The sequence below is a fragment of the Oncorhynchus nerka genome, linkage group LG24 (assembly GCF_034236695.1).
Source record: "Oncorhynchus nerka isolate Pitt River linkage group LG24, Oner_Uvic_2.0, whole genome shotgun sequence".
NCBI lineage: Eukaryota > Metazoa > Chordata > Actinopteri > Salmoniformes > Salmonidae > Oncorhynchus > Oncorhynchus nerka.
This window is the reverse complement of record NC_088419.1, coordinates 20,709,725-20,734,844: the sequence shown is the minus strand read 5'-3', so window position 1 is coordinate 20,734,844 and position 25,120 is coordinate 20,709,725. Positions and strand designations below refer to the sequence as shown.

General features: G+C 41.8%; 1 protein-coding gene across 1 annotated transcript; it reads right to left on the bottom strand.

Annotated features, from left to right (window-relative positions):
* On the bottom strand, positions 1–24,612 carry LOC115107644 (zinc finger protein 292-like). The gene is made up of 8 exons (XM_029631116.2): positions 24,435–24,612; positions 9,900–10,054; positions 9,486–9,564; positions 9,069–9,204; positions 8,687–8,892; positions 8,227–8,363; positions 7,865–8,006; positions 1–7,693 (listed from the first exon to the last, which is right to left on the bottom strand). The coding sequence occupies exons 1-8, from the start codon at positions 24,594–24,596 to the stop codon at positions 575–577; spliced, it is 8,136 nt and encodes a 2,711-aa protein (XP_029486976.1). The 5' UTR covers positions 24,597–24,612; the 3' UTR covers positions 1–574.
* Between the last annotated feature and the right edge of the window lie 508 nt (positions 24,613–25,120).

Below are 25,120 nucleotides of genomic sequence, written 5' to 3'. Positions count from 1 at the left end.
TCTGTAACAAAATTGTTTATCTCAATTAAGTTAGACTGCTGGTGGCAGTAGTTCATTGGAAAAAAAAAAATATTTACACAACATTGTCTACGTACAAATGAACATTTACAAGGCATATTGAAACAACAACATTCACAAACTATACACATCACATTCCGTTTGTTTAAAGGACCATTTCATTGTCTCATGGGGATACTTATCACATGACATTGTAATGTTTTTCGCCTTCAATTTTAAATTTAGTTTGCAAAGGCAATGTGCTGGGAAGATCAATACAAACATGCTTACATTTATCCTACCAATAATACATATAATATAAAATGAGATCAATATATAATAGAGACAAAAGATATTTACAGACTCAAGGTTACAGTAAATAATGTATCATTTTAAAACAACTTCCACATAGTCAAATGAAAAAACGTGGATTTATATTTTGCGGTGAAAAAACAAAATCAAAAGTATTATTGTTTTGGGCAACATTCTGCAGCAGGTTGAAAACCATTCTAATCCTGAGTTACGGTGTTCTGACAAGAAAAACATTTAGCCAGTCACTTAAATACTACATCGGAATCTATTTTTCTAATATTACTGTGGGTCGCATTTCCTGGAGCTGCTTCAGCAGAGTATCAGCTACATCCGAAAAGGATTTGTCCACTACAATTTTTACATTTTTAAGTGACGTCAGCTTCTGAGGGTTCCTGAACTCAAGGGTATCAAAGCCTTTTGGGTAGTGCAAGTGTGTGTCTGACCTTTTGCACAACACTGTAGCGTTTCTCAGTCTTATCCTCTTCTTCAGAGCGTTTCTAGATGGGCTTGATTGCTCCAAGAACTTTAAGAAAGATACCTCGAATCCCATGGGCTTAAATGAGGTCAATGTTTCACTTTGATCGTTCATTTCATCCTGGGTAAGGGCAGTGCTAGAGGAGTCGTAGTCAGATCCATTTTCTCCACAATAAACCGCATTACTCCTTGTCAGCCTCTTGCGTTTTACAATTTTTTCAAAAACACTTTTCCGTGGACTTCCTCTCTTGCGTTTCACCACCACAGAACCATCAGATGCAGTTTCTGAGCTTTCATCGTACGAAGGTTTGGTGTCACACAGTTCGCCCTTCCCCTTTCTCCGTAACACAGGTTTTGAATACTCGTCAAACTCACTTCCTTCTAGGCCCGTGTCTGCTGTGTCCTCGCTGTCGGATATCTCTGAGGAGGTCTCAGACTTAGAGTCATCGCTCCTGGCAGCGCGGAGGTTTCTACGTCTTGGGTATTTCTTGCAAAATATGAAGTGGCTTCTCTGCTCTTCTAAGTATCGCTCGGACAGTCCGTGCCCCATGTAGTGCTTCATGATACTCCGTTCAGACTTCATCACTGAATCACAGCCCTTTATCATGCAGGGGTATTGCAACTTGCATTTCTTAATGCACATTGCAGACGCTTCATCCTTAGTTTTCAAGGAGGGTTTTCCATATTTCGTCCAACTATTTTTTTCTGTCTTGTCAGTTTTCTTTTTGTCACCTCCCTTCTGTGTAATCTTTTTGTTGCCCTCTATGTTTTCTTTCCCATCGCTTGATTTAGTTATTTGGTAATGTGAATTCTTGGAGTCAGATTTCTCACAATCTTCACTTTTCCGTTGGTTCATCAGTTGGAGTTTGTAAAGGTCATGATGCTTTTTCATGGTGTGCCTCAGCAGGTTTGACTTTGTAGCGTAAGCACGGTCACAGCCTTCGACATCACATTGGAACATCCCATCCACAGGTTCCATTTTGGCAAGTTTTGCCTTGTCATGTTCTTTTTCAATATGTCCGATGTACTTCCAGAAAGCAATGAAGGATGCTGTGCACCCTTGCTGATCACATCGGAATCTGCCTAGGTTGATGTTTGACATCAGAGATCCTGCTTTATCCAGGCTGAACTTGTGAAGCTGGAGGTAATGCTGCAACATGTTCGGAACGTCTTGGAATACTCTCGAGCAGTCGCTCACTTGACATCTGAGTTCTGTTACTTGGGTTACTTCAACCTCTGGTTCCTCCTCCATAACCCCCTCCTGCTTGATTCCGTTTTTTTCATCCGGTTCCTCATTTTGATCATTTTCATTTTTCATTTCACATATAGATAGAGCAGACTGATGGACAGCCCTGTAATGGAGGATTAAATTATGCTGAATTGTAAAGGCTGCTGCACATCCTTGATGAACACAGCGATATGGCCTGTATGGACTGAAAGAATCATTTGCCTCAGACTTCTTCTCTTTAGTCTTCTTGGGAATTTCCATTTTAGGCTTTTCTACTTTAGGCTTTGGTCCTCTCTGCAGCTTGATTTTGGATGTTTTTTCTAGCAAGGGAGCACAAACCTGAAGGGGATCTGATGGAGCAGGCGTCATTGAGTCAGCTCTTTCTGCCAGGTAGCCTCCAGATTGTTGACTGTAATGAGTAGGCATAGGCCGAGATGGATCTGGTATGTGTTGTCCATTGGACCATTGATCTGCACCAGGAGGGGTCATTAAAGGCTGTTGGGGTATTGTTGAGTAGTGTGCGTTAATTTGATATTCAGACATTAGCATTAATGGTGTCTGATCATGCATGGGCATCCTTTGCATTGGCTGCATTCCCATGGAGAGGCTATTATCATGATATCTCTGGTCAGCTATGCCTTGAGAAGTTTGCTGTTTGAAAGGATGTGGGTGGTAGTCTTGTTTAATCCTTTCTCCTGAAGCAAACATGTTTTTTACAGTCATATCTTGATTTTGGCTCGCATCCGGGAGTGAATGTTGACGTCTAATATTCTCCATTATTGAGTGGGGCGCTTTGGCAATCTGACCAGACAAAGGAGGCTCTGAAGGCACACGTGGTTTGTCTTCGTTATTAGCAAATCCAACCGTGTTGCTTGACTTGCGCTTCATGATTAGTTCTGCAATCTCCCGCTGTGTCAATCTGTGAGCTGTCTGACAGTGTGCCTTAAGGTTTGAATTGCGGGTAAAAGTCTTATCACACATTTGACAAGAGAATGGGGCAAATTTCCCATGGCTTTTCTTAATCGAATTGATCATCTCATTGGTGTAATTGTGAGTCTTGATGAGGTGTTTTAAAATAGCATCTTTTGTCATGGCCCTGTATGTGCAGTTGTCACTCTCACAGGCAAACAGCTTTCTACAGCCATCAGGAATCTGTGTATCCTTCTCTTTTGAGACATTAGGCTGGAATGATTCAGTATCATTGCAAATATCAGTGCAGCTAGGTTTTGTGGAGGAATATGTTGGAGTAGAATCACACACCTGTTGTTTGTCTAAGTCTAGCCTCTCTAATGCAGTCTGAATGTCCATTATCCAATGCTGTTGGTTTGCAGGTGTTAGATTTGGACCAAGATCAACATCATTCGCAACAATGCAGGTAGGTGCAGGTACGTCGTGGTGTCGAGAGGAAGCCTCTCTGAAATTAGTAAAGCTCTTCATGGGTGCTGCTCCGTTCATTTGGGCAGATGATACAGAGGGGATTCCGTGATCAATCATCTTGGAAAGCTGAGGACTTTGACGCACTCCAAAATGTTGTACATCATTGGTTATTGGATTGGATGACACCAGATTCAAACTGGCATGTGTGTCAGTGCTGCTTGTCCCAGATACACTGCTTCTTCTTTGGAAGTCTCCAGCTAAAATCTGTTCACGCAATCTTTTCTTGACATTATGTTCCGCACTCTTCCTCCGTGTCTCCACCGGTTTGATACTTGTTGCTGCTGGACTGTGTTGAGGCCGAGGATCTGGTGAGGTGATCTGCAACATGGGGTTTGTCATAAGGTTTTCCGCCAAACTAGCCATTGCAGCCAGAAGTCCATCATTAGACAGCCGTCCCGAATTGGAGGCAGAATCAGAATTCCCCGTCACTTCTTTCATCTTCATCAGTGTTTCTGCTCTGAGTAAATTATCAATATGGTCTGTGGGAAGTCTGTGAAGTGAGACAGTGGGGTTGTTTTCTGCAAGCACCTGAGTGAGAAGTGGCTCATAGAATGCACTACTGCCAAACCCAGGGTCACATGACTGCTGAAGATAACCATCTGTATACGATTCATTTTCTGTCTTCACTTGGACATTTCCTGTGTGCTGTATGACTGTGCTTTCTGGCAAGCGTCCAGCAGGTCCGTAGGGGCCATAAGAATTTTGGAACGTTGGATGGGGAATTGCTGAGGGCTCAAACATATTGGGAATATTTGGAGTAACCATAATTTGTTTAAGAATCTCATCGGGTTGTTCGCCATCATTTGCATACGGTGCAGCAGGGTTATACTGTGAAGCTGGTGGGGGCTGAGTATTGAGAAGTTGCTCTGAATTGAGAAGATCAAGAAATGATGAAGGCAAGTCTGCTGTCAGGAGCTCAGTGTCATAGGCTTTGCAGTGTAAACGTTTGGACAAATGGCCTCCAAGTGATTTGGGATTTGTAAATTCTCTACCACACCTAGAGCAAATGAACTTTCCATCTTTAACAATGGCAGGCCACTTTGTTCTTTTGTTGCGCTTGACTTTTTTGCCCATCTGGTTTTTTTCAGCAGCGTTTTTGGTGCCGTCTTGAGATTCACTGTTGTTTCTAGCTAGCAATTGGTTTCCTGCAAGGACATGTGATTCCATGTTGGTTTTCTGCATTCTTCGACTCCTTTCAGGGGGATTGAAATTAGAACGCAAATTACTTTGAGTCTGCGGTGTGTAGGGAAGTGCAGCATTTCCCAGCTGATTTGAGAGACTTGAGTCCTTCAGAATGTCCACATAAGAGGGGAAAACAGACTGAAGAACATTATCCATAGTTGTTGGAAGCAGTGACTCTGCTGGTCTTTCCACATTAGGTCGCATCATATGACCGGATGGAATAACATGAACATCCATTCCTCCACCACCCATTTGTGGCATCCCTTGCAGGTTCGAGGAGGGATATACTTGTGAGTGATAATTCTGGATTTGGTTGTTTCCTGGTGTTTGTTGCCATGGCATACTAGGTGGTGCATATTGATTGGGGTTGTTTCCTAGCTGGGAGAGTACAATGGGATCTAAGATATTGTCCATTTGGTTGGGGAAAGCTTGGCTTTGGACAGCAGCTGAATGGGAAGCGTAAGAGTGGTTTGAGTTTGAGTACAGGGGCGGGGTTGGCTGAATGACCTGTTGATGTTGTATTGGAGCAACAGAGTTATGGTTCCCGATCAGAGGCAGACTCGACGGGGCAGCTTTTCTTACTTTTTCATGTTCCCTTGTTTTTCTCTTAACAAGTTTCCATTCTGTATAAAACTCTGGGTGAGCTGCTTTCATATGCTTGGTAACACTTCTGTAGGAGCTGTAGTTGCGATCGCATGACTCCAAAGCACAGTGGTGTCTCTCTCCTTGGGGTGGGGCAGGAGTAGTTGGTAATGGGTGTTGCTGTGGGGCAGGAGTAGCTGGTAATGGGTGTTGCTGTGGGGCAGGAGTAGCTGGTAATGGGTATTGCTGTGGGGCAGGAGTAGCTGGTAATGGGTGTTGCTGTGGAGCAGGAGTAGCTGGTAATGGGTGTTGCTGTGGGGCAGGAGTAGTTGGTAATTGGTGGTGCAGTGGGGCAGGACTGCTTGTTAACGGGCCCTGTGTATTCTCTGTTCTGCAACCAGTGGCTGGCAAACGAGTTACTAGTGGAAGAAGTGTGTGAGAGACCGATGGGAGAATTTGAGGCATTGGAGTTGACATGTAATGGGAGGTCTGGCTTGATGCTGACATGTTAACAGACATGTGTGGATGTTGTTGTTCTTGCACTGGTACTCGGTAGTCAGAATTGTAGTTCCTGGATTCATAATTTCCATCTTTGCGAAAACTCTGGACCTGACCTTGAAACACACTTGGTTGTTGGGCATGATGCAAATCCCCAGGATATTGGTATGAAGCTAATGGAGGATTATGTGGTTTGGGTCTCATATAGTCACATGCAGCATTCTCTGAGGTGTCTTGGTGTCTATGTCTCAGCTGATTTGGGTCATGTGTTTGTGCATTTGTGGTAGACCGAATAACAGATCTTTCTGAATATGGGTACAGTTCTTTTACTGGTGGCTCACTTTGAATCATGTATCGTCGATCATTCTCAACAGGACCTTGAGAAGCATTCAGCAAGTTGTCAATCGAGTGCTTCACCTCAACAGATGCTGATGGATGAGAAGCCTCATCAACATCCTCTGAGAAGGAAGCCTGATCAGAAAGCATCCTCCGGTCCAGAAAATGAGAAAGGTCAGTGTCTGTAGCTGGGTATTCCTCCTCTTTTGTGACATGTTCCTCCTGGTGCAGATCCAACTGTGACTGAGAATGGAACACTTTTCCACAGTTAGGGACTTTGCAGGTGAACGTTTTGTAATGCTGTGACTCATGGTCGTAAAGCTTATAGGCTTCATTGAAAATCTTCCCACATCTAGGAAACATGCATCTAGCTTTAAATACGACATGTTCTTTTCTGTGTACAAGCAGCTCTGTGTTGGAGAGAAAGCTGGCCTTGCAGTTCAACTGTATGCAAATGTACGGTCGGACACCACAGTGCACTTGCAAATGATCGTTAAGGTGTGTGACATTAACAAATTGGCGACGACAATACTGACAAATCACCTTTTTGTTCTGCATTTCAAGGAAGCGCTTTGCTTCATCGTTATCTCTATGTGCTTTCACATGAACAAGAAGATTTCGGAAATACTTGAATCCCTTTTTGCAGTTTACAACAGGGCATGTGTTTTCCTCAGTGCTGCTTTCGGTCTTAAGTCCAGAGACTTTAGTCTGAACTGATTCTGTCTGAAGCGACTCCCCATTGTGTTCTTGGGAATCGCTGTTTGCATCTTTTTTCCAAAGTAGATTTTCAGTCTTAGCTTTCAGAGCCGCAATAACAGGAGCAGCCGTTTTGGGATTAGCTAATTTTTTATTTGTTTTAATTGCAGCTAGTCTTTCCTTGCATGATAGCTTTACGTGTGATGCCACGTGTGGTTCCAATATGTCTTTTGAGGTGAAGGTCTCTGCGCATATCGGGCATCTATAAAGTCCATCTTTGTAGTGAGTCTGTGCATGACGTACAATCCTGTGCCCCAGAAACTCCTTGTCACACAGAACACAGTACTGCATGTATGCCTGCCAGTTTCGAAACCTGGCCGAGATGAACCCTTTCTCTCTCAGTTTCTTTGTCTCTCGGATTTTCCGTCTTTTATCTGTTATTTCATTCAGTTCATGTGTGGTGTCCACGAAGTAGTCTGTGACGTCTCTGAACACTTCCTCACCCTGGGCTGTGTCCTCCTCCTCCTCAGGGGCCTCTGGGATCTCATTGTCATTCAGCAAGTCAATGGAGGACACAATGGAGGCCTCCTCACCCATAAGGGTTAGGCAGTGACGCTTCAGTGTCTTCCAGTCCCAGAACTCAGGGTCAAAAGGCCACTGGGTCTTGAACACCAGCAGGAGCTCACAGCGGAGCGAGTTAGACACAGGAAGATTCTCCTCCTCCAGCTTCTGGTCTGGCTCATTGTACAGAGTCTCCACGGCGTAGTAGGAGTCCACTGTGGGTTCCAGGAGGAACTCTGTCAGCTGGCAGGCCCGCTTTACCTCCAGATCAGTGGGCAGCAAACAGGAGATGGTTTTGCAAATGGTGGCCTTGTTGTTTGCGTCACTTGATTCCAACTGAAGAGCCCGTATGCACATGTCAACACACACTGGCAGTCCAACCTTACCCACCTGTAAAAAACAGAGGGAAACGCACTAAACATTAATTGACTTTCAATGAAACAATAGAGCATATGGAACAAAAAAGGTGGAGTGCTGACTATACAATGCAAAAATTATAGTGTGCCATGTTCAGTCTATATACACCCAGAAAAAAATGAATGTATCAGGGCAGAAGCTTACCTCTGATTGAATGACTTTGATGAAGAAGAGGATGTGGAAGACCGTTGTGGACAGCAAAGACATCTGACGACAACTGTCCAGGAACGTCTCTTCAGAGGACTCCATCCGCTTCAGCAGTTTGCTCCAAAACAGTGTCAGCTCCCTGGAGAGAAAATAAATAAACCAAATAGCTCAATAGTCATTATATTCTATAATACCTGAATTATCTGAATAACTAAACAAGAGATTGCACAGCGAGTTTTATTTTGTTTTACGACTACTGTAAGTTGAAACAGGTAATAACACAATAGATATACATTTCATAAGTCAAACAGATAGGAGGGGTGGGCTTTAATGCAAGAAACGTAGCGCCGTGATCTTACCAGGCACAATAAGTGTCTCCTTGGAGAAGCTGACGTGTTAGAAAGGCTGAGCATAAGCTGAAGGCTCCCCTCTCATCCCCTTCCGACTCCAGGTTACAGATCATTTCTAGTGCATCACGGCAATCGACCTCGGAGAGCTGTCGATAAAAAGGAAGAGCTGCATTGCATTCAAATTATATTTCAATGTGGTATGCAACAGGTCTGCCTCAAGCCGCAATTACACCTTTTCCATTGAATGGTCTGCCTTTTGTTGATGAAAGTCTCAATTTCATACACTAGAAAACAATAGCGAGGACAGAGAAATTCTGATTGGTGCAATGAATCCACGGAGGCCTGACAGTTAAATAATTAAAGTATATATGGGCCCTGTTCATGGGCCCTGTTAAAAAGTTGCGGACTATATAGGGAATAGGCTGCCATTTGGGACTCAACCTGTTTCTAGCAGACTGTCCCAACCTACCTCCTCCATTAGTGGTTCCTGTGCTGAGGCAGAGCACAGGCAGACCAGGTACATCTGCTTAAAGATGTGCCCTTTTCCTTCAAACTCGGGACACTCTGCACAAGCCCTTGCCAGCAGTGCAGCCCTCTCCATGTGGTTCTCCTTAATAAGGTGCTTTACTCTCATCTCCAGCAGAATGGGTCCCTCAAGTCGAAGGAACTTGTGAACTAAAGAAGAGGATATTGAGATTCATACAGACACAATACAAATAGAGTACTGTTATAAAATGCTGGTTCAAATGTACAAGACTTGAATAACAACTAGTATCAAAAGTTGTTCCTGGATCTAGACACACTGTTGTGCACAGGGTTTTCTTCCTTTATTGTAGTAAAAGAAAACTCACCCTCCTCTGTTTGTGGAGACTCATTAGAGAGGAGACTACGCAGGGTGCTGTTCGTCCACACACCAGTCTCCTGGGCCACAGCAGACAGGAGGGCCAGCTGTGTGATGCCATTCTCCTGCAGCTGGGAGTGTGCTGACTGCAACACACACAATTCACTCAGTGACAGTATTCTCAAAGCCATAGGTACTTTTAAAAGCAATTACGCATTCAAATTAATGGTGCATCCTTGCAACATATATAATATTATGTAGTACATTTCAGAAACAGACCAAATGGAATCTTATCTTAAAAGACTATCCTGAACAGATAAAGCAACTCAATCAGGAATACAGTAACCTACAAGTGTAGTTTACAAGACCTCATTGCATATAAAAAGGAAACATTTCATCCTCTGTGTGACATGACTAAGCATTTTACCTGAACAGATGACTTGAACTCTTCCCACAAGGCATCTGGGAAGTTTTCTGGCAGGGAGAGCAGCAGCTCTATACAGCTCCTGCACAACCAATAGGAAATCAAATGAGCTACCCAAACATGATGACTAAAGCCTTTGTATTTTGTGCAGTGATTTAAACATAATCTGAATAATAAAGGCAAGTCTGATTGGTAATGATCAATAATGTTAACACAGCACTGTAAAAAAAAATTGCTGGAGATGGTGTTAGGTAACATCATACAATTCTACATCTGAGATAATGTACAGTACAGTAATTAATCTGATGTGCATTTCAAATTATGTTCTTCTAAAAATCTCATGGGTACTAATCTTGCAGGCACATGGAGAACAACAAGCAGGTTAAACCCCTCCACAAATTAGACAGGCGTACTCACAGTGAGAGACGTTCAACTACGAGGGGGACGTTTTCACACTGAGAGGAGAGGCAGGAGGAGACCTGGGCATAGCTCAGCAGGGCCACTGTATACACCTCCACCAGGGGCAAGGGCTCCTCCTCCATCCTCCATCGACCAGCATACTCCACCAGAGTCTAGAGAGAGAGACAGAGGAGGTTACATTCACATTTATCTTATGCACCAATGAAGTCATCCACAGAGAGCTACAAAGGCAGATGTTTGATATCTTTAGATGCAATATAGTGCCTACCACTACTACTGCTGAAATTAATTTGCAACAGGAAGGGGGTGAAATTTATATAATTAGCCTAAATGTTTGTATGTGAAATGACAAGCAGTTGTAATGCATCCTGTTTAGACCAGTAGAATACATTTTAAAAAGCTACCAACCACTTCATTCATGTTGGATATGGTATATGAGTCTACATTTCTCCAACGTCCTACAGAATAGATGTGTTGCTCCTTTCCATCAAAGCAGAGGGGGCTGGGCAGATGCCCACACACAGAGAGCAGTGAGACTCTGGAGAGCGCAGACAGACAGATGGGCCTGGAGGGAGAAGCCCTGTTCTGAGCAGCATCAAAAGACAAGTAATTCTGACAGCTTCTCTCGGTCAGGCAACTCCTCAGAGAGAATTAGGTTATAAAAAGGTTAATGAGAACTGTGCAATGACAAATAAATCTGATTTAAGTGAGAAACCACAACTTTATTCTGCTCATGATGGAGAGAGAACCTTTCATGGCCTATGCTACATGTGTGTTATTAGCTACCTCAGTATTGTTGAATTATTCACAATCTCAGTGTACCTTGGCATAGAAACAAGTCTACGTTACTGTTAAAGTGACTGCATGGATGGTTGGCTGCACTTTGTCTCAGACGGCTCAGTAACAAGAGCCTACTAGTGGAAAAAGCCTTTGCAGGTTGGTGAGGTTATGGGGACTTCTCTCCAGTAACAGCTTCCTGTTTTGCTCTTCAGGAAATAAATGCTAGCTGGAGACAGGGCTGAGGCTAGTTGGATGCTAGAACATTGGGCTGGGCAACATGGCCTAAAAATTATATCTAGATCTCTCAAATTTATGGGTGATTCACGATATATCTAGATTCTTTTAACGTAAAAAGTCAACACTGCATTTCAAACAGTCAGGAATAATGTAAAGAATTAAGGGCTTGTAAAATTATTAATAGGCTAAATATTCAGAAAGTATTCACACACCTCGACTTTGGTACAGCCCAAATTTCAAATAAAATTGAGATAGTGTCAATGGCCTACACAAAATACCCCATAATGTGAAAGTGGAATTACGTTGAGATATGTTTTACAAACTCATTAAAAAAGTGAAAAGCTGAAATGTCTTGAGTAATTATTCAACCCCTTTGTTATGGCAAGCCTAAATATGTTCAGGAGTAAAAATGTGCTTAAGTCAAATAATAAGTTGCATGGACTCACTGTGTGCAATAATAGTGTTTAAAATTTTTTAATAACTACCTCATCTCTTTACCCCACACATTCAATTATCGGCAAGGTCCCTCAGTCGCGCAGTGAATTTCAAACAGACCAAAGACAAGGGAGGTTTTCCAATGACTCGCAATTAGTTGACGGGTAAAAAAAAATTCAAAAGCAGACATTGACTATCCCTTTGAGCATGGTGAAGATATTAATGACATTTTGGATGGTGCATTAAAACGGCTAAAGAGTTTAATGACTGTGATAGGAGAAAACTGAGGATGGATCAACAACATTGTAGTTACTCCACAATACTAACCTACATCACCGGGGCCAAGCTTCCTGCCATCCAGGACCTCTATACCAGATGATGTCAGAGGAAGGCCCTAAAAATGGTCAAACTCCAGCCACCCTAGTCATAGACTGTTCTATCTGCTACTGCACGGAAAACAGTACCGGAGCGCCAAGTCTCGGTCCAAGAGGCTTCTAAACAGCTTCTACCCGCAAGCCATATTACTTCTCAACAGCTAATCAAATGACTATCCACACTATTTGCATTGCCCCCCCACCCCCACACTGCTGCTACTCTGTTATCAAATTATAGATACTTTAATAAATCATTGTGGCGGTACCCCCTGTATATAGACTCTGTACCGGTACCCCCTGTATATAGACTCTGTACTGGTACCCCCTGTATATAGACTCTGTACCGGTACCCCCTGTATATAGACTCTGTACCGGTACCCCCTGTATATAGACTCTGTACTGGTACCCCCTGTATATAGACTCTGTACTGGTACCCCCTGTATATAGCCCCGCTATTGTTATTTACTGCTGCTCTTTAATTATTTGTTATTCTTATCTTACTTTTTTAAAGGGATTTTCTTTGCTGCATTGTTGGTTAAGGGCTTGCATGTAAGCATTTCACTGTAAGGTGTTGCATTCGGCGCATGTGACAAATACAATTTGATGTAATTGACAGAGTGAAAATAAGGAAGCCTGTACAGAATACAAATATTCCAAAACAAACTTGCTTCCTGTTTGGAATTAGCCACTAAAGTAAAACTGCAAAAAGAAAAAGTAAGTTTCTTTGTAATTTATGTCCTGAATACAAAGCGTTATGTTTGGTGCAAATCCAACAACATATCACTAAGTACCACTTCATATTTCAAGCATGGTGGTGGCTGTTTCATGTTATATTTATGTTAGTCATTGGCAAGGAAAAGGAGTTTATTTATTATTAATAAAAATAAACAGAATGGAGCTAAGCACAGGCAAAATCCTAGAGTAAAACCTGGTTCAGTCTGCTTTCCAACAGGGAGACAAATTCACCTTTCAGCAGGTCAATAAATTAAAACAAGGCCAAATAAACACTGGAGTTGTTTACCAAGACAACATTGAATGTTCCTGAGTGGCCTGGTTACAGTTGACTTAAATCAGCTTGAAAATCTATGGAAAAACCTGAATGATCAATAACCAACTTGATAGAGCTTGAAGTTTTTATTTTATTTTAATCATGTGCAAATATTGTACAATCCAGGTGTACACAGCTCTTAGAGACTTACCCAGAAAGACTTGCAATTGCTGCCAAAAGTGATGCAAACATGCAATGACTCAGAGGTGTAAACATTTAGTGGGGCAAAAAAGTATTAAGTCAGCCACCAATTGTGCAAGTTCTCCCACTTAAAAAGACAAGAGGCCTGTAATTTATCATAAGTACACTTCAACTATGACAGACAAAATGAGAAGAAAAAAAATCCAGAAAAATAACATTGTAGGATTTTTAATGAATTTATTTGCAAATTGTGGTGGAAAATAAGTATTTGCGTCGCTGCACAGCTATTTTCAGGTGTCTCCAGAGATGTTCGATCAGGTTCAAGTCTGGGCAACTCAAGGACATTTGTTGTCCTATTGGAAGGTGAACCCCCCCAGTCTGAGGTCCTGAGCGCTCTGGAGCAGGTTGTCATCAAGGATCGCTGTACTTTGCTCCGTTCATCGGTGCCTCGATCCTGACTAGTCTCTGCCGCTGAAAATCATCCCCACAATATGATGCTGCCACCGCCATACTTCACCGTAGGGATTGGTGCCAGGTTTCCTCCAGACGCGACGCTTGGCATTCAGGCCAAATAGTTCAATTAGAGTGTTTCATCAGACCAGGCAATCTTTCTTCTCATGGTCTGAGTTCTTAAGGTGCCTTTTGGCAAACTCCAAGCGGAAAGTCATGTGCTTTTTTCTGATGAGTGGCTTCTCGCCACTACCATAAAGGCATGATTGATGGAGGGCTACAAAGATGGGAGAACCTTCCAGAAGGACAACCATCTCCCCCAGAGGAACTCTGGAGCTCAGTCAGAGTGACCATTGGGTTCTTGGTCACCTCCCTGACCAAGGCCCTTATCCCCCCGATGCCTAAAGCTGGCCAGCTTTAGGAAGAGTCTTGATAGTTCTAAACTTCTACACTAAGAATTATGGAGATCACTGTGTTCTTTGGGACTTTCAATACTGCAGAAATATTTTGGACCCTTCCCCAGATCTGTGCCTCAACACAATCCTGTCTCGGGGGTCTACAGACAATGCCTTTGACCTCATGGCCTTGTTTCTGCTCTGACATGCACAGGCAACTGTGGGACCTTATACAGACAGATGTGTGCCTTCCCAAATCATGTCCAATCAATTGAATTTACCACAGTCGGACTCCAATCAAGTTGTAGAAATCTCTCAAGGATGATCAATGGAAACAGGATGCACCTGAGCTCAATTTCGAGTCTCATAGAAAAGAGTCTGAATACTTGTGTAATTTTTTACAATTTATTTGTAATATTTTACCATTTATTTGTAATACATTTGTCATTATGGGGTATTGTGTGTAGATTGATGAGGAAAAAGTTGAGATTTGAATACTTTCCGAATGCACTAAACTTTCTGAAGGCACTGTAAGCCTTCCACAACCATAAGACCCACTAATAATTGTATTTTTCCAAAATAGTTTAACCTGCCAATGGCAGTAAGGATTGTGCCTTACTGCCTTTCGACAGTAGAATAACAAATGTTGGTTTCAATGGAATATCAGGAAATCTTAAAGAATTTGCATTTTTCCTATGGTCGGATTTTGTCTGTAGGCGGTTAAAAGCAAGGTAAGATATGCGAATGTAAAATGTCCAGGTTTCAAACAATGATATGGCTGACTAGGCATTGCATATGTAATTATTTAGGTTATGGAAATGTATAATATTAGAAAATCATTCCAATGTTGGGCAAATAGGTCTATTAGAATGCACGTCTGTAGGCTATGACTAGCAACTATGGTAATCTAGAGAATATGGTTGTATCTCCCTGGCCTGAACCGATTGTACACTGAGATACAAATCTAAGCTTGCTCCCCAAGCCGACTGGTCTTTCGTGCTATCGGTTGGGTTGCCAGAGACGCAACCCAGTCGTTAAGTCTTTTTGTTCTGTATCTATGGACGCGACCCTGGAATAGAAAATGTGCGCTCATCAGGACACTGTTGTTCAGAGGAGCTAGCCAACACAGCTAACACTTCAAACTGAAGCTAGAAAGACTGCATACTAGGTGCATCTCATTTCATTTTACCTGTTTTTTTGCTGACATTTTTTTGTACAGTATATATCCATTAAAATGATGCCAGTTGATTCATGATTTTGACCTGCTGATGAAAGCTGTCTGCCTCGTCCCGACAAACAGGAGATTGTTTCAATATTGAAATTCATTGTTGCAAATGTCAGAGAAAGAGACTGCAAGGTTTATACAAATCTCTGCTGTTGAAAACCAAATGCTAGTTCAAAAGAAAAATGGGAGATTAATGTCTCGATTTTTATAGTGGAGATCAAGTTGATAAATTGCCTTGCTGGGAGTGAGACAGTGGATTGCATAGTGAGATGGAACAGTAAATAGGCATTTCAACATCATAGCTTAAGCCGGTGGCAACTTGTTGAATAGACACCGGCTGGAATGCCTTTTTAACCAATCAGCCTCCAGGATTAGACCCACCCGTTTTATAAGGCTTTTTACTACAGGGTGAATGTGTTACCTTGTCGGGCAATGATGAATGCCCCAAAATGTCAAGCCCCAACTTGGCCATCATCTTGACGTGTCTCTTGAGATCCCCAGGACCAAGAATCCAACAGTTCCTGGAAGACGTTGGACCAGAGAAGACGGCCTTCAGAAATGTGCCACTGCAGAAAAGAAAATGACGACGCTGCCTTCTGGGAAGTGAGAGAAGCTTGTGGATGACTGTCATTTTGTGTCTAAGCATTTTGGAAACCTGTAAATGGGGATCTTGAAAGTCTCCACTCTCTTTGACCACTCCAGCTGGCTAGATTACCTCAATGTACTCGCTATTTTTGGCCTGGAGGAGCTGAAGTTGTTTACAGACCACTTTAGCCACATCCTGTCAGGACTTCAAGTCCTCCACACATGCAACGTGTGAGCAGCTGGAGCGCAAGGTAGATGTCCGCCACTTCAGACACCTTCAGCCACAGGTGCTGTGGCAGCGCCTGCTGCAAGCTACTGTTGGGAGGCCAGACCAGTTCTCCCACATCAGGGTAATGGTAAAGATACTGCTGGTCTTTCCCATGAGCTCATACAGCTGTGAGCGAGGGTTCTCGGCCATGAAGTGCATCAAGTCAGACTTGAGGTCCAGCCTGTCTACCAGCATGATGAACAGTCTGCTGCTGATCTCTGTACATGGCCCAGATACTGAGCACTATATGGCAGAGAGGGCCGGTAGCAAGTGGTGAAACTCAAAATGGGCAAGACTAATAAATTGCCAATTTGATCAAATCTGGCAACCTCTCCTCTCTTATATTGACCATTCGGCTCTCTGAATTTGTAAATTTCAATGCACTCTCACTTGTGATCTTTTAATCTACCCTTGGGTGGCATGTGCTTGCCCCATCACCCATGCCTTCCCCTCTCTGCTCTTATGTTGATATAAGAATTGCGTACCCATACAGCATTCTTGTGTGTGTTCAGAAAAAAAAAATAAGGTCAAGATGACCATTCAGTGACTAAAGAGGGAGGGTGAAGCAAAGTAAGTGAAGGATGGGAAAGACAAACGTATTTTATTGTATATTGTTGTTTAATAGAGCAGCTGGTAGTGGAACGTAATCTCTAACTTAAGTTGATTCAGTAACCAGTTCTCAACCACATTGTTCTGTTTTAGATATATTGTATACATGTGGTTAACATGTTCAATTAATACATAATGTAATGTTTGTCTGTTTTCATTAAGATGCAAAAAAGGTTATCTTAAATCAAGTTTATGTAATAAAGATTAGTGTATTTCTGAGACTGTGATAGACAATTACTTTAAAAACACTACAAATTACCTAGACCCATGTTGGCATATGAAAACATAAAACAACAAGTATTTCATTTTGGGAGGGTTCAAGTTGACTGGCCCTGCCTGGCAGGCCAGTCAACTGCAGGAGAAAAGTGCCTCCCTGACAGAGATATGGATGCAAGGACTGACCATCCATGATATCAAAACTATAGCTGTAACCATGTTGAGGCTATATAGTGTTTCTATACATTTACTTTGGCTTAAAAAAAGCTTATGGGATAGGACAGTTGAACTAAGCTCATGAGGCATTTATAAATGATATTCTTTAAGATTCAACAGGTTCGTACCATTCATTTAAAAGTAAAAAATAAATACAATTGTTGCAACTACAGATTTCCCCTTTACAGAGCTATCTCTCCTCCAACAGCAAGTTGGCAACACTGCCGCAGATTGACTGATCCCAACTCATGCTTCTAGTCTTTACCTTCAACACGATGACAAGACAACACCCTGCTTGATGCCACCTGTAAAACTAATAGGATTCAAACATGTATGCAGTGTACTCTACACAGCCTACAGTGGCTGCCTAAAAACCTGTCTGACTTTCCCCATAGTCTCCCTCTCTCTACAGGTGTTTATGACAGTTGCTTTTTAATTCAACTGGGCTCTCGTTGGCTCTGAAGTGGATCACAAACAATAACAACAATAAGCAGCATTCATAATCATAACAGCAGGTCCTCATCTGAACCAGAATATAGGATTACAATAGATGTTGAATATGGCTATTCTCCTTTATGATCAGGAAGCAAACATTTAACTTCCCATGATTAATAATTTCTAAAATACTTTCGGTACATACCAGAGAATGGAGTTTGCTACCGTTACGACCAGTATCTACTTCCAGAAAAGGTCTATTGCAACTGAAAAAATGTTTGGAAGAACGTACGTATTGTTTTTGACTAAGTGCGCATGTGCCAAATCCACCTCTCAACACCTCCTGTAACATTAGTAATGAAATTAAAGTACGGTAAATAAAGCCTATCCAGAATTATAAGCTGGTTGGTTCAAGCCCTGAATGCTAATTGGCTGGCAGCAGTGATATATCAGAACCTATACCATGGTTATGACAAAACATTTATTTATACTGCTCTAATTACATTGGTAAACAGTTTATAATAGCAATAAGGCACGTCATGGGGTTTGTGGTATATTCTATTCGCTAATGATGCTAGTGAAGAATATCCTAGCCTATACATTGATGATCAGCCCTGCTTTATTGAAATTGCGAAACTTTGCAAGCCAGGAAATTGCCAAATTTAATTGCGGGAAATTTAGAAATGGGGCGAGCAAAATGACTAGAGGCAAAAAGGTCACAGTCCTATTTAACCCAACAATCCAAAGAAACGTTGGCACTCTCAAACTGCAAGGTTAGAGCATAAGGCTCAAAACCAAAGCAAGTAACGTCAGTCTGAGCAAAAATCTGGAGATATCTCTGACAGGACATGAAATATTCTAACGCAACTGGTCTGGACAATATGCCTGCTAGGTTTGTAAAAGACACTGAACATATTTCACCCTGCAGCACCTATATATCTCAATAGAACAAGGGAGGGTTCCAAATTACCTGAAACTTGCTAGGGTTATCCCACTACACAAGGTAGTAAGGTAGAAACCAAGGTAACTACAAATCTCTATTCTGGGAATCCTGGAGAAGATGATCTATGAGTAAATTGACATGTACATATCCAAGAACGCATGATTTGCAGACCCGTTTTACAAAGTCACATTAAACTAATTAATGTTTACTGTATTTAACCGACCGTATCAGGAAAGAGATTGATGGAACATTTTGTGGGATGGTTTTACTGGACCTTCAGAAAGCCTTTGACACAGTAGCCTACCAGATACTACTCCACAAGTTAAGGGCCCTAGTTGAGTTGTAAAATTCCTGGAACTTTCAATACATTTTCCAGAAATCTCATTTGAATGTTTCCCCAGAATCAGGAGGGAATAGAGCAGGTAATCCAGAATGCTCCAAACAGGATTTCGGGAAAACCAGGTAATGCATGTAAAGTTCCTGGAATTTTGTTAACTCTAGGCCCTAGGTTTTAGCAGCATGGTATCAGATGGTTGATATCAATGGCACCTTATCAGATGTAAGATTAATCAGCTGTGGAGTGTCACAAGGAAGTGTTTTATGGACACTACTCTTCCTGTTTAGTGCATTCAAACTGTATTCAGACCCTTTCCCTTTTTCATTTGTTACATTTCAGCCTTATTCTGAAATGGATTAAATAAAAATCCTCAATCTACACACACAATACCCCATAATAACAAAGCAAAAACATGTACTTTAGTATTGACCCTTTGCTATGAGACTACAAACTGAGCTCAAGTGCATCCGGTTTCCATTGATCATGCTTCAGATGTTTCTACAACTTGGTGTCCACCTGTGGTAAATTCAATTGATTGAACATGAAAAGCACACACCTGTGAAAGATGGAAGGTGTTTGTGTTCTCGGAAGTACGGCAACTAATCAGTCTCCTCCGTTCCAAATATACTGAATCGTTGGAGTAAATTCCTAGCGGGAGAGTTTTTTTTCCCATCTAGATGTCTTGGTAAGTCACAGTACTCAATGAACTTTAAACAACTTTATTTTTTATGAGAGAGTAGTCTGCCAGCAGGCAGCTTCAGAAGCAGTATTCCTTTACAGACAAATAAAATGCCTGTTCAGTGGCGAGTCGAAGATTCAGAAGGAACATGCCGTAGCCAAGGTGCTTTCACGGGTATATGACCGCGGTATCATTTAATCTCTGAACAGAACCCTTCCCCTTGTTCCACTATTCTGACCAGCAAAATAAAATTTCTGAACCGATTCAAACCCCCAAAATTTAAACGGTATATATCGTTCCTTTCGGTTTCTTTTTAAACCTCTGAAAAGTACATTATTTTGTTTACATTTAGCTCAACATTAAATTACTTACTATGGAGCAGGCAAGCTATTTACATGCATTGGACAGACAAGTGTAGGGCTTCAGAGCATTGGCTTAACATTGGACTTGAGCTACCTAGCTTGTGTGTGCACCAGAATTTAAATAAAAACACGTTTTACCTTTTTGTAGTTAATAAATGCAATGCATGGCTCTACAGTGCAAACTTTTTATTTGCACATACAACTAAATATTTTGCACATACAACTAAATATTTTGCTGTGAGACTGGAATTGTCTATTTAGGCGCACCAGTGCGTCGAAAAAATTAAGGATTCTAGCTTTAATACCAGAAATATTTTTTCATAGTCCTTCTTCGCTCTAAAAATAAAAAATCTCACTCCCTAATTTCTGAATAACACTAACATCAGTAGGCAATAGTAGACTATGCTTCGTAGGGGGAGGTAGCCTGCGCACGCACACACACACACACACACACACACAGGCAAAGATTTTCAGCTGGCAGGCTGACACTGAAAAAAGTTGTGACATAGTGAGGGCTTTATAGGCACTTTGTTTTTTTTGTGGGACTAGGAGAAAAAAGAAAATGCCCGGAATGTAAAATAACAGTATTAACCGGTTCCCATGCTGTTAATGGTTATATTCCTGAAACAGTATAGATTACTTTCATTCCCAGTTCTGATTCTGTTCCTCAAAAAAATGTACAAGTAATTCTGGTTCCGTTCTCTGAACTGATTCCAACCCCTGGCGGTAGACATAACTTCATTGACCGGCACTAGAATTCATACATACACAACAGGACCATTGTTCTTCAATGTGAATAGACTGGGAATTTTATGATTTCATCTTATCGTTTTAATGGAAAACTAATCCCCCCCCCCCAAAAAGTGCTTAAACATTATGCAAAATTGTCCATTTGTCACATCCCTAACATATCCTATATTGTTTACTTAATCTACTTACATTAAATATTAATGTATTCCGTGTGGCGCAGGTGAAACAGATATGACATTCAAATCAAAATCAATGACCTTTCCTGCTGCTGGATCAGCCGACCTGTGCCCGGCAGTAATAAGGGATTTTATTGGAAGTGCATGAGAGGTGAATTTAGCAAAGGCACACTTGGTCTAAAACAATACTTAAGATTCTTTCCAGACAAGGCATTTTTTCAGTTGCATGTAACTTTTTACTTAGACTTTTTTTGGAAGTACATAATAAGTACCGTATGCATTTTGAAATTATTAAGCTTAAAAAGCTGGTGAATTGCTTCTTCCTGGACATAAAGGAGACACGCAATATTCAATGTCTCTTGTAAATCCAGATTCTGGTTCAGTCCTCATCCTGTGAACTTAGAGTAGCCTTATTACTTGATAACAAAAACAAGGTTCCACAGATAAGTTGTAAACACAACACACTGACACATACACCAACCCACACATGCTGATAAAATTATATATTTTCAGTGTGTCAGCACAGGGATATACTCCCATCAAACCCTCAGAGCGAAAGACATAGCATAGCTGTCAGACACGGAAGGAATCCCAAAGGACACCCTATTCCCTATATAGCGCACTACTTTTGACATGAGCCCCATGGGCCTTGGTCAGAAGTAGTGCAATATAAAGGGAATAGGGTGCCATTTGGGGCGCACACACAGCTGAGGTCAGAGGTCATGTGTATTTGATTTCATTGTAAGCTGCGACTGGGATGTGTAGGAGGATCTGCTGTTCTCCCGGCTCTCTCCACAACCTCTACACCTTGGTAGATATCACAGTAGGCCTTTAACAAATGCACTGGCCAACATAATCCAAACAACCAGTTATAATTTATTACAACTTTCTTTAGACTGGAACCTAAAGAAAAAGTAGCCTTAGAATTGCAAATAAATTAAACCATCAAGTGTTTTTCTTAGCTAGGCTAAATAACCCATCTAGAGTATATAATGTAATACAGTCTAATAATGTATTGTGATTGTATTTATGTAACAATGCCTCAACAAGAGACTTTCCTCATGAGAGGCGCTAACTAAATACATAGAATCCCATTCACCCCTCCATTTTGATCTGGTCCTAATTAGAGAGAAGGGAGGCAGGAGGGGGACCTGGGCTGCCTGGTAGACATCTGGTAGAAAGCACACTGCCAGTCCAGCCAGACTAACACCAACAGTAGAGTTGGATCATCCATATTCATCACCATCCATCATCCATGCTGTGACCAGGGGCAGTGGCTTGTCTCATGTCTTCAATCTCCAGACAACACATGGCATCCTGAGACCGAGCCGGGGGTCGGGTGGGAGGAGGCGATTTACAACACTCGGCCGCGCGGATGGTAGTCTAATAACACCACCATACACTCACTCTGCTAGATGAGCTGAGTGGAGGCTGGGGAGCCATGCATATCTAGGAACCCAGCTGGGCACCTGGGAATAGTGCTCTTTCAAGCATCATGCAGCTGAGTGTGGAGGGCAGAAAACAAGCAGTTCTTCCACACAGAAGGAAAATGCAAAACAATGTATGCTGTTTGAAAAAGAATGCTGGATTGTCATGAATAGCCAACAGATACTTTTTTTAAAGATGTCATTTTGTAAACACACTGCCGAATTCAAATGTACATGCTGGAAGATGAATGACAATTTAAGTGTGAAGATGAAGAACCATGCCTACTGCAGTGGCGCTCATCCGTTCTCTCTGTCCTTCCATCCTCCCACACAGCGCAAGGACATTCGTTGCCTCTAGCCACAGATATTCACACATGCTTGATATTCTACTGCAACAATGGCTGGCACATCAAAGTCCAAAAACTCTATATGCAACTAGATTCAACAGAATTATTAACAGCATGCTAATGAGGCCTGCTACTGTTCGTTTAGACCTCTGTTCATGTGTTACAATGCAAATCATTATTCTTACAGCAATTAAAAAGTTGGTTTAGCCAAGGCTGGCTCCATGCATAAGCAGTCACTTAGGGGCCCAGGCCGCCAGGGGCCCCTAACCCCCCAAAAATAGACACGTTTTTGGGGGTGGGAACTCAGTCAGGGTCTCAACTTACTGTTGAGAGTTATAATGGCAGAACACACAAGGTACAAGTTAGAAATGTGGTTGTGCATGAGCAGTTCTTGTCTTATGTCAGTCACTCAATTAGCCATGTCAGCGAACATTTTTTTGATTGGCAAGTCTGTCTAGCCAGCTATCTAAAGTTGTCGTAATCATGGCCGAAGACCCAGGGGCCCTGTACTACAGGGGGCCCCTATTGATTTTGTTAGTCACTCTCACTCAGATATCATTAACATAAGGCAACATAAACATATGGCATAAGTCATGGCAAAATGGGTAGATTTGCAGGGAATTATCTTTAAAAATGCAAAACTATTTACCACATGGCAAAATTAATAGAATAGCATTAAATTAGCTGAAAAACAGTCTTGTTTTGCTCCATGGCAAAATTAGTAGAATTTCATTTAATGTGTTGTAAAATTGCCAAACTCTCTCCACCCCTTGGCAAAATGTGTATAACCACAGAAATTCTGCTTTAAAAAGGCAACATTTTCTCCACACCCCATAATCAAATGTGTAGGATGAAATTTAAACGTATGTTTCTCTCTGCCGTCAAGAGGGGTTTTGTCCTTGAGGACTCTGGAGGACTTACAAAGTAATTTTACTATCGCCGCCTCAGTTATGAATGGTACAAGCCCTTGACTATGAGCAAAACATTTTATTTTTTCTACATGAAAACCAGGTGTATAGTAAGTAACAGTTCATTGTTCTTCTTCATCTGACACTACCCAGTCGACTGAAAACTTGGCCAGATTAAATATGGGTCAGTAAACCAATAGCTACAAAGGCACAAGAAAGTAAAAGTGGAGCAGCCTCAGTAGTGCATAAAACTTGATGGGAAAATGTGTTCAACGATTTCAAAAGGAGTTCACACTGTAACTCAGGTGTTTCAAACCTTTCCTCTGGGACCTCCAACAGTCCATGTAGTTTACCTAGCCTATACCACAGCTATGACACACCTGATTCAAACTTGTCAACTAATTTTAAACCCTTTGAATAGGTGTATGAGGGCTACAAAACAATTGTGAAATGTCTGGGGGTCCACGAGAAGAGGTTTGAAAACTACTGTCCTAGTTAACTCAATAATTTGTTATATAACCTACATTTAGGAACAATGGCTAAATTGGTAGTTTCAGTTTGACAATCCGAGACCATGCATGGACACAAAACACCCCACATTTATTTGAGACCTGTCAGCAAAAGATGCGGTGTAGTGTGCGAGGCCTGTCCCATTGCAGTGAAGGCAGAACAAAGCCATTTGTTCACTAGTTAGCTACTAGCTAGCTAGCTGCTTCATTATCGTTAGCATAGTAAATTAGTTGCTAGCCAACTACAAAGCTGAGACAGTAATGGATAGTTTAACGTTAACTTTATCAACGGCCGTAAAGTCAGCGTCTCTGCGTAAACTAGACATGACAAAGCAAGGCTGATGATGGACCTCCTCATTGCGCCTATGATAATTCAATAAGCTAGCTATGTCAGCACACAGTATCAAAAGGGTAGCTAAGCTACAGACAGTGTCAACATCAAATCATTTAGCGGGATAACGTTACCGCAACGTGCGAAAGTCAGTCACATAACACAATAGCACCAGCTAGTGTTACAACAAGTATACGTATGCTTATTTGACATAAATCATTAAACCATATCCACATTGACAATGGCAACACTATCCAGGATTGTAAACTAGCTTAAGCTAGCTATGCTAATGCAAGGCTCGAGGGTTATTTTGGAATCGCCAGCGCGCACAGCGAAAGAAAGAACTAACCTGGCAAAAGTGTTGACAATACTGAGTTGACGACTGAGTCGGAGAGTCCGTACTGTTCTTCAGTGCAATTGCTAATTTTAGCAATTTCTCTCGGAGCGCCACAATCGTTGCACTGCTATCGGTCTGTGCGCTGAGGTTTTGTTCGGCCTCTTCGTCCGCCATCTTCACACACAACTCGGTCGCGTACCACTGCCGCGTACGCAGACAGCATGTGACCAGAATAATTAACGCACGCAGAATCAAATGCCACTGTAGTCCACCGAGGGGCGTAGCAGTTTTGAACTCTGTGGTAGGTAGCAGGCTGCGCGTATGTTTTTTTTGCGTGCAGGCACTTAACTATTATAAATCAACTAAACTTGAAGACATCAAGAGGCCAATAAATAATGAACATTAGGTTATCAGTTCAAAACGTAATTTTAGTGATTGTATTCATCACAATCAGGTAAGGTAATCATCTATCAGTCTTACCAGGCCCTTTAAAAAATGTATTGGTGCAGAAGTCAGTTTCTCATCCAGGTCTTTGGTCACTCACATACCGTTTATTTCAGCCTAGTATGGAGGGATAGATACCTACAGTGAAATCAGTGAGGGGGAGGACGCCTCATAATAATGTCTGTAATGGAGCAAATGGAATGTGATTTAGAATTCTATTTTGCAGGAGTGCCTGGTGTAGTAAAACCAATTGA

Excerpts from the sequence above, each read along its gene's own strand:
- LOC115107644 (XM_029631116.2), bottom strand. The coding sequence starts at position 24,596 with ATGGCGGACGAAGAGGCCGAACAAAACCTCAGCGCACAGACCGATAGC. Across the intron at positions 9,205-9,485 it reads AGTTCAAGTCATCTGTTCAG|TCAGCACACTCCCAGCTGCA; the intron begins GTAAAATGCTTA and ends TGTGTGTTGCAG. Across the intron at positions 7,694-7,864 it reads TCAAAGTCATTCAATCAGAG|GTGGGTAAGGTTGGACTGCC; the intron begins GTAAGCTTCTGC and ends TGTTTTTTACAG.